The sequence below is a fragment of the Drosophila montana genome, unplaced genomic scaffold (assembly GCF_035044405.1).
Source record: "Drosophila montana isolate Dmon_TW-CO22-7 unplaced genomic scaffold, ASM3504440v1 contig_3200_1, whole genome shotgun sequence".
Classification (NCBI taxonomy): Eukaryota; Metazoa; Arthropoda; class Insecta; order Diptera; family Drosophilidae; genus Drosophila; species Drosophila montana.
The window spans coordinates 424,396-434,495 of NW_026998080.1; the positions used below are offsets into that span (position 1 = coordinate 424,396).

Sequence of the window (10,100 nt, forward strand, 5' to 3'; positions counted from 1 at the left end):
AAAATTTGTAGAATATTTTAGATTTCTGTAAGATTTTTTAAGCTTTTTACATTAAACAAGTGTCATTTGGTCTTAAATTTAAGCTTATACAAGAATTACTTTGTGGTTATTAGATTTGTAAATTAAACGCCTATTTAAGCCAAAGAGCTATGTGAATTGTGCGCTTTCATGTTTTAAATCATACGATAAACAGCAAGGAATACATACACACACACACCATACACACACAGCACACACACAGCACACATACAGCACACACACAGCCGGGTCCAATTATGCGGGCTAACAGCGCAAAAGTGCAGACCACAACAGAGACATCATTAGTATGCAGTTTGTTGTTTGCATTTACAACTTTATTTGTATGTGTGTGCGTATGTGTATTTGTGTGTGTGCGTGTGCGTGTGGGTGTGTCTGGATAAACTTTTGGCCACAAGTGACTCACGCGTTGACTGTGAAAACGTTATTGTTGGGCAGGGCATAAAAACATACAAAACAAAAGCAGCAAAAAACGGCAAAGGGTATGCTCTCAAAGTGCACGGCTAAAGTATACCCTGTATCTGTCAAGTGTACGGATTTCGATTATTTTTAGCGCATCAAGGCCTTAGGCTTATGCTTTACAATCGAAAGACAGGCAAGCTTTTAATGCTGATCGAGAATATATATGTTATCTATATCGAAAAAGCTGAGAGTTGTCTTTTGTTGCCCGACACATGCATGCAACTAGAACTCCCGTTTTTGATTCATTTCACGTGTACAGGGTACACCTAGCAGCAATAAAAACCCCATCAAATCCAAGTAAAAACCTTAATTAATATAGAGAGGCTGCAGTTTGTTGTAGCTTTAATCCTCATGTAAAACATATATATTTGTATTTATTTATATATATATATGTATATGGCTTCGATGCGCTTTCTTCACACGCATTCAGCCATAAACTGCACTCTTCGGGTATTCATGAATGCGCATCGCCAATTCAACGAGCGAGCTGCATAAAAGGCAGCGCTTCAATAAATTTCAAAAGCTGCTTTTTCAACATTCAATATGCGTGCAGTAGGTCAACAATATTTTTTTTTCTTTTATTCACACATAAACTAACCTAATAAAATATGCCATATTATATGTTATGCTAAGGTAGACGAAAAAACCAGGTTTCATATTTTATTCGATGTCAGACAACTGCTAACAGGCACTGTGCTAGCGGCCTGTACATGTGAGAAATTGTTGAAAATCATGTGAATATACTTCCTGTTAATGGAGCAGGCAGTTTTTGTTTTTGAACAGTCGAGTAGTTTGAACTGGCGTCTGTTTAAGCAAGTTCTTAACGCATGTGCTCAACTTTTGGCAGCCAATCAGCAAATTGTCTTAATTATATGTAAACATCGAGCATATTGTCTGCAAATGGCGGCGTAGTCTTCTCAGGCAGCTTGCTAAAGTAAAAAGTAATATATTTATTTTTTGTTGAGCATTTTCTCAAGTCAAACTCAAAAACAAACGCTGCAATGAAAAGGAGAAAAAATAGATTTACCAAGGCGCATACGTAATATTTTAAAACTTACCACAAAAAGCGACAAATGTTAAATGTGTTTCGAAAAAGATCATTTACTAAGAAAAGGCTTAACAAATAGTAAATATGCCTCACCTTACGTTTAACAACCTACCTCAGGCAGTCCCAAGCAGCATGTCTTTAGGCATGTAAAAAATTTTGAAAATTATTGTTTCTGCGAATTTAAACATAATTATAAATGAAGTTAAATATTCAAAACATATAAGGCTTACGTCTTCCACACAAACGACTTCATAGTCTGTGCAGTATACGGGTTTTTGCTCCATAAAATAAAATAACATAAATACAAATAAAATAAACAGGCACATGATCACGGACCAGTAAATATAGTGGATTCTTAGTTGACGTTTAGTTCGCACAATATTGTCCATTGCAAGAATAACTTAATTACAACAGAAAAAAGTTAGGGCAGGGTTTTAAAATTAGATTCTTAACTTACGTAGTAATGCAAAACTCCATCAATAGCATCTAACATCATGCGATGAGCATTGTCCAAAATCTGATTTGAGCGTGTAGTAGAGGCCCGTGATGAGCAGGCCCAGCACGATGAACACAATTGCCCAATAGATGAAGCGAAAAATAACGTGCGTATCCTTATGCTTATCGTCTTCCGATTTTTCCTGCTTAATAACTTTGTCTGGTTTTGAGGTTTTGTTGCCCATTATAAAGCCACTTGTGACTTGTTCAAATGACAATTGAGTTATATTTATAAGAAAAAATCTAAAAGTATACTTGGTTTTTTAAAAAATGTTCAATGTTAACTGAGTTTTAAAATGCCAGCACAATATAACTCAGCAGAACAATGAAATTTTATTGAAATTTGTGGCCATTAGTGCTGAAATGCCAGCTCGACCGGAACCTGGGCCAATTTGGACAACAACTTTGTCGCAACTGTAGAAACTTTGGCTAATTATTTAAGTTAATTGGCCTTTTTGGCCGCAAAAAGTCGAGACAAACACACACACACACAGCAAAACACACCCACACACACACAATACACAACAAAAGCCAACCAGAATAATGTGGAAGGCAGCCGTGTTGTGGCCCAAATAGGTTAAATATTTGCACAAAAGGCCACAAATGTCTCGCAAATTTGTTAAAATTACTTACAAACAAAGTTACACAATTTCGACATCTTTCTTTCATAGGGGTCAGGCATTAGGTGGCATGGCAGAGGGTTCAGGGGTCAAGCAGGGGATCTCATAAATTTATTGTTTGTGCGAGGACTTTTGTTATGCCCAATGCCAAGTGTAAATGTTAATGTTAGAGCACAGTTTGTGAATGCCTGCGGTTTGCTAAACGAGCATGTGAGATACTTAAAACTCATTTCGGGCCATTATTTGCCGTAGTAATTAGTTGCACTCGCTGTGCATATTTTATAAAATTGTTCAGATTCCCTTAACTGTTTGCCTACACAAATTTCGAGGTGGCAAATGTTTGCACATCAACTTGTGGCCAATTAGATGTGTTTGCGGTTTCCACTGCCCACTGCCAATGACGGAATGGCATCCAGCCGTAAAGTGCAGCTTCAACTGAGTATTAACATAATGCTTCAGAAAGCACATAAATGGTAGAGTATCCACTTAAAGAGCTCAACTACGTCGGTTTATTTTGCTCTCTTAGCTTAAGCAGTTATGACTGAGAGCATTAAGAAAGCTTTAAGACAAAAGGTTCACACAATTGTTCTCACTTAGTTTATATAGTTGATATTGTAAGCTACTCACATTTCTACTTTATAAAATGCAGCAGTTAACTTTACTTACTGTTTTTTTACGCTTTGAGTTTATACATTTATCCAGCTAATTTTAAAAAATTCTATATAAATGCTTTAGGGTATTTGGAAGTAGAATGCTTTTAAAATCTTTTTATTTCCCCGGTATGCGTAAGCTCTTTTAATAAAACCCGCTCACAAAGCTTAAGACCTATTTAATTTACCAACCTTCACTCTAGTAAAAAACTTGTTCCTTCGGCATTGTCAGTATTTAAACTTTCAGTTAATAGCTTGGTATCGTATCCGATGCAGTTTGATTTCAGTGCAATTTACATCATGCTCGATCTTTATTAATTATAACTAATTGCATTAATGAACAACGGCCGTTGCTACTTAATCATGCCATTTGCAGGAATATCATGTGTTATGTATGTGTTCATTACTGAAAGTGTTTATTACAAGATGCGGCTGCTCCGAGTTGTTTGAATATTCCTTTGGACTGTGCCCTGTTCCTGCCGTGCCCAAAGCTATAGCTGTTTGATGTTAATGAAAGTTTCCGTCGAGCAAATAAAGCCAAAAGCATGGAAATCAGTAAAACAAATTGCAATCTGCTTTTTATCGCACGACGCTGCATGAGGCAAGACGCAGCCAAGCCGCATGGACTTGAGTGCGCTCAGGACCTCATCGATTGCCTGATGCTGCTGCTGCTGAGTGGATGTGAGAGTGTGTGTGTGGGTGTATATGCTGTATATGTCTGTATTTTGCTGTGCCATACTGTCCATGATATTGACTTGCTCATTATGGCCCCCTTTGCCAGCTGCTTGCTTACTGTCGCCTTGGCTGCGACATTCCAGTGCTTCGCATCGGTTTGGTTTGGTTTGGTTGAGTTTGGTTTTCATTTCGATTCATTTTCAATTTAGCAATGCCACAAAGCATGGCACTTTTCAATTCCTATCGCATGCCAGCATATCGTGCGCATTTGCAATCAGTGCTCATTTTACCATAAATTGATAATTTTCTAACGGATATACAATTTCCGCCGACCGCCTTTCGGCCAGACTCGCTGTCGTTGACCCGCCACAGGCGAAGCGCATTTAATTCTAAAGCCGCAACAAAGCAAGTAAAATTATTCAACTTAAATATAGCATTAATAAGTAAAAAGAAAAGTTAGCAATAGCTAAAGCTTGAGAGCGCCCGACTAGAAGTTACCCTGTGCCCAACCACGAGTTGTCGCAGTCGCATTAAAACATCGTTATCTAAACAAAATATTGAGGAAAACATCAAAATGCATTTAAATGCATATTTTTTGTTTTATTAACCTTTTAAAATGCTGTTAATAAACTGTACAAATACAGCGGCTGTGCTTCTTCTCTCTGCACCAGACTTTGTAAAATTAATTCATCAATAAGTTTTGTTTTTATAGTCCCATCGGCCGGAAATTTAGAAATCATTAATATAGCATTTCATATTAATATAGCATATCAATGTGTAAGTGTTCAAGAAGACTGCCCAAAAAATGAAATACTTTTATTTCTGAATTTTTGTATAAGTGGAGGGGGCAGGTATTCCAAAAAGTGAAATATTCATCATATGAGGCGACCGAAAATATATTTAAGAAATTAGAGAAAAAAAAAAAATTCCATAAAAATTTTCCAATTAATATGTATGTAAGAAACGAATCTTTTACTTAACCAAACCCAAGTGCGCAAAAAAAGCCGAGAACAATCGAAAAATAACTTTTTCAAAATTGGTTTGGCTTAGGATGAAAATCTTTTGAGCTAGACTCAGACCAAAAGCATAAATCACTTGGCGCATAACGACTGTATATATCGCACTATGCCAATTTTGGACTGAGATCAAATATTGGCATTAACTGCAATATAAAAACATCTACTGCTTGCAATATTTTCAGTAAATTGCGCAGTCACAAAATAAATATTTAATTGTTTAAATGTGTATATAACATATGAAATAGATGAAACCAAGCTTTGAACCCAATCCTCTGCTCACAGACGGGAATTTTATTCGAGCCCCAAACTGAACTGTGCTTGTTTGTAATAAACAAACATCCTCACTGTATGCTCGATTTCTTTGGCTACAGGGTATATAAAATGCAAAGTCTTTATAGCATGGTAAAAGTTTGAGCTCGCCAGGACACAATACACGCACAGTCCAGACAGCTAACAAACTCTGCAGCATCCAACTCGAAACCAACTAGCCGAGCATGCGACCATGCGACCATCCAACTATCCGACTATGCGACTGTTTATTTTCAGTACACTTTTTGCTTGCCTGATGCCTTATTACCCAGCCTGGTGCCTGGTGCCCGCTGCCTGCAGCTTCATTTCATCTACTTTACTTGGCCTGTTTTGTTTTTTTTTTTTTTTTTTTTCGTTTTTCTTCCTCTTTTATTTTTTTGGTCTGCTTGGCCGTCAGTTGGGCTGGCAAGTTTTGCCTGCAGCTTGACGCAAATTGTCAACCAAGTTTGCAACAATAATCGCCTTGCCTTAGCCTCAGACTCTGCAAGAAAAGTGAAATAACGGCTTGGAGTAGATAAAAACCAGAAAACAATAAGGCTTTTGGGGTTCGTACACTCTGTGCTTTTTCCATTCGAATGCAATGTGACTTTTAGCAGCGTTTACACAGAGCTCGAGCCGAAAAATAAGGGCGTACCCATTGCAGTCTGGAGGATTGCGAGTGCCTCCCAAACCAACTTTCCATTCACGCCAAAGGTCCTTCAGAAAAGCAATTGTGAATTTTTGGTCTCTTTTAAGATTCAAGTCGAGATTACTTTAGCTTTTGTATAAGCTGGCTTATTCCGACCAGTTCCTTTTTTCTACTTCTTCCGCTTTGTGATCAAAGAACGTAAAGGACTATTTTGACCTAGTAATAAGTGCTTTTGATTTTGAAGTACAGATATATGTAGAAGTATTATGGGAATTATGCTACTTCTGATCTAGCTATGGCCAAGAAGCACAATTACGCAGTTGGAAAAGAGCTAAAGAAAAGCTATTTCAACTGTCTAGTTGGAAATCTAGCTCAAACATTATATTGCTCCTGTTTTTGTTACTTGTTTCGCAATACTATACAAAATAGATGTTTGTCAAAATGATTTGCAAAATTAACTAAACTGCAGTCGAACTTAAAGCCTTGTTTGTGTTACCATTAAAAGCTTATTCCATACAAAAGCTTAAGGAGGGATTTGTAATAAAATGTTAACATCATTTTACTCGTTTATACAGCTTAATAGTTGAATAAAAAATTATTTAATTTATTTAAATTTCTAAATAAGTAATAAAACTCTAAAACGTATTAAGGCTCCTGAATCCCTCACTCTGGGCAATTGTGCGAACTAGTATTTTGATTGGGTTAAATATTTTAAAAATATATTTATATTTAATTGCCATTTAATTAAAGCTTTCGGACAAGTCATAAAAGCTCTTAGAGTGCATTTATTTTCCTGGGGATTTAAAGTGCATACTTAATGCAAAATATACAACATTCAACAAATTCCAACTTTCTTTTCTGAATATAATTAGCAGGGTTGCCAGAGAGATTTTGAATAACTTGTGTACATTATTTAAATCGCCTTTACAGCTTTATAATTTATTTAATTTATATTTTTCACTCTAGCCAGTTGTGCAAATGAATATTTTTATACGTTAAATAATCATTAAATAATATTTTATAAATTGCACATTGTATGCGCATTAAAGCTCCTAGGGATATAATGCGATAAGTTCAACTCTCATTATTTAGCAACTTTATTTTCTCATTAAGATAAGCAGAGTTTTCAGCGAGTTTTTCTGAATTTAATAACTTAATTTATTTAGTTTTAATTATTTTATTGGTAAATTTAATAGTGATATTTGTTTACTGGAAAATATTTAAAATCAATTTGTCAATTAATTAAACATTTTTTGTAGCACTTTTAACTGGTTTTAATTTATTAAAGGTTGCACTTTCAGTTGCCAATTAACTGTAATATATATAATTATTTTTCTATTGCACTTCACTTTATGCCTTTATTAAACATTTCTTTTTAATTTACCTTTTATTATATAATACAATCAAGTGTTGGCTTTTTAAAATAATTAATTGCAACAAAAGTTTCCCCTTTCTTTATTGAATTGAATATTCCCTATTATCAATTATCGCACATAGCAATTATTATTGAGCCCTATGCAAAAATTATATGCGATTAGGTTTATAAAGCCAGCTTGATGCAATTAACACTTTTCTATTTATGTCTAAATTCGATTGTATTTAATGTTTAAAATATTTGAAGTGAATTTAATACGCTGTGGGATTAGGTCATGGACGCACACGCCTGCTCAATAATAATAATGATAATTGGCTAAATTGCGACATGTCGAAACTTTGTTCTGTTGCTGTCAGAGCTGTAGCGAAAGTCCTGCGACAGGATATCTACTTAAGTGCTTAAGCACGTATCCGTGTGTGCGTTTTATTTGACTAGTGTGCGTAGCATATGTAAATTTTTTGGCTAATTAAAATTAGCATATTCCCTTTGGCATGGAATGCCGCTACAGGATCTGGGCACGGTCTGGGCACACCACATACGCTGTCGGTACGATTCAGAGAAAACAAAAACGGGAAAGAAAACAAGAATCAACGGGTATATTTTCAACAGGCCGCAGATTAAATACCCTTGTGTACGACTTCTGGAATCGGTTTTGTAGAGACATATGTTTTAGAAGAAGCGCGCGCTTGCTGAGTTTGGTCAAGATATCTCGAAGGACAGCAAGATTTTCCGTACGAAAACTGACTTTGCTACCGATTGTTTTTACGGAGCTATATCATTTTAATATAAATACTACCTGCAACAGAAATAGCTATGCAAAGTGCCGCCAGATTAGTTGGCATAGAAACAGACGGACGAACCGACGAACATAGCTTAATTTTCTCTACAGATCCAGACTGACCCTGAACATATATACCTTTTGGATCGAAGATATTCCCTTTAGTGTTACATACATCATGACAACATGATAGCACCCTTCGCATGGTTATAAAAAAATATACCTCGCGTTGCCAGCTGATTAAAAGGAAAAGCTAACAAGCGTTTGCTCTTTGCCTGCGGCTCTTCGTGTCATTTGTGTGCGCCACATTAGAATCATAAAACTTTATAGAAACAATTTTTTTTTGTTACTTCGCGTTTGTTGTTAGTTGTTGTCGTTGGGTTGAGTTGAGCTTCTATGTTGAGGGCGTATTATGTTTTTTAATTAAATTGTTGCCTGCTTTTTTATGACCTTGTGTGTGTGTATTAAAGTGTGTAAAATTACATTATTACAGTTTTTAAATGCTCGGCACAAATTTAACTGATAATTATTATTTAAAGCTGCGAATGCGCATCGATTGCAAGGAAGCCTTTCATTATGATAATTAATAAAAGACTTGTCTGCATATTAATTGCGCATACGCCCCGTTGAGTAGACTGCATAAAAATTGCTGAAAAGTGCATAAATAATTCTGCTGAAATTGCACAGCGATTTTTGGCTGAGTTCGCTTGAATTGTTGAATCTGATTCTCGTGGTTTTTGGTTTTGGGGTTTGCTATACGACTAGAACTGTCTGCATTTGATATGCATTCGAATGTGCCAAAATATATATTTGAATAATTGCATTCATAGACATATGTCGAAATTGCCTAATATGATTATGATATTTTTAATTTAATTTATTGAATATAACAGAGAAAAGTGCCTCAAATTCGGGGTCAATAATAGTTTAATTTTGATGGATTGTATAAATAATTAGTGTATAATTTGTATAATATTTAACTATAAATATTTATTATTTTTAAAAATATTTAAATTATTGAATCGACCTAATGAAAGCATTTTTGAACTTATCAAAATCTATATCAAAAACAAGAATAGCATTTTCCATAGAAGGCAGCTTGTGTTCTCACTGTTTGTTCCAATGCCACAGCCAGCTTTCTATTTATGCATAAAGAAGACCTTCAAGTCAAAGAAAACTATAATGTAGCTTCCAAATTTAAGTAGCTATTCACAAAATTCAGCTACCTTGTGCGTGGCTTATTGTTAATTGCCGGAAGTGCGAACGCTCAGGTCTCCGGGCCCCGGACTCGTGATTCCGTGGTGCTTACGACCGCAGAACCATGAATAGATTTGCATTTTAAATGTGTGTGCAACAGCAGCAGCTTTCGGTTTTTATTTCTGCTCCTTTTACTTATTTAAGCGGTGGCGGCCTTTGTAAATACTTGTATAAAAAAATACGTATATATAAAATAAAAAAAAAAAGAAGCGAGACGGAAGGCTGGTTTGGGCTAGGGGTCAGCTCCTTTTGATTTTATTTTTATTTTCTTTTTTTGGGGGCAGTTCACACTAAATTTGACTTTTTACGCTAAGGTGTTCTTAGGTTAAATGGTGCAGAAACGCTGTCAACTGTTGACTGACCTAAGTAAAGTTACAAAATGTATATGTATGGCATCTCCTAATGTATATAAATGCCACATTTAGTGTGTGTGTGTGTGTGTGTGTGTGTGTGTGACTCGCTCGAGCACATCCCAAATGCCAAATGCTATTTACATTTATTTTTGTTTTCGCAGCCAGCAAATAAATGTCAAGCTCCAAAAATAAGCAACAACAAAAAATACATAAATAAATAAAATAAAAATTGCCATGCAATATTCTTATTTTTTATATTTCCTTGCGCTTGACAGCCTTGCATTAGCCTGGAGTTTTGAGGGCAAAAGTGTCAGCAAAATAAATGCATAAATAAGGATCAGTGCGTCAATCTACAATGACATTTTAACTTCTGCCATGCCACGCCCAAAACGCCC

The 10,100-nt window shown here is 35.6% G+C and overlaps 1 protein-coding gene across 1 annotated transcript; it reads right to left on the minus strand.

Moving 5' to 3' along the window:
• Positions 1-1,114: 1,114 nt before the first annotated feature.
• Positions 1,115-2,275, minus strand: LOC135431787 (uncharacterized). Its single transcript, XM_064687114.1, has 4 exons — positions 2,004-2,275; positions 1,659-1,946; positions 1,557-1,613; positions 1,115-1,427 (listed from the first exon to the last, which is right to left on the minus strand). The coding sequence occupies exon 1, from the start codon at positions 2,224-2,226 to the stop codon at positions 2,023-2,025; it is 204 nt and encodes a 67-aa protein (XP_064543184.1). The 5' UTR covers positions 2,227-2,275; the 3' UTR covers positions 1,115-1,427; positions 1,557-1,613; positions 1,659-1,946; positions 2,004-2,022.
• Between the last annotated feature and the right edge of the window lie 7,825 nt (positions 2,276-10,100).

Bases quoted from the DNA above. Each gene is read 5' to 3' on its own strand.
- LOC135431787 (XM_064687114.1), bottom strand. From the start codon at position 2,226: ATGGGCAACAAAACCTCAAAACCAGACAAAGTTATTAAGCAGGAAAAA.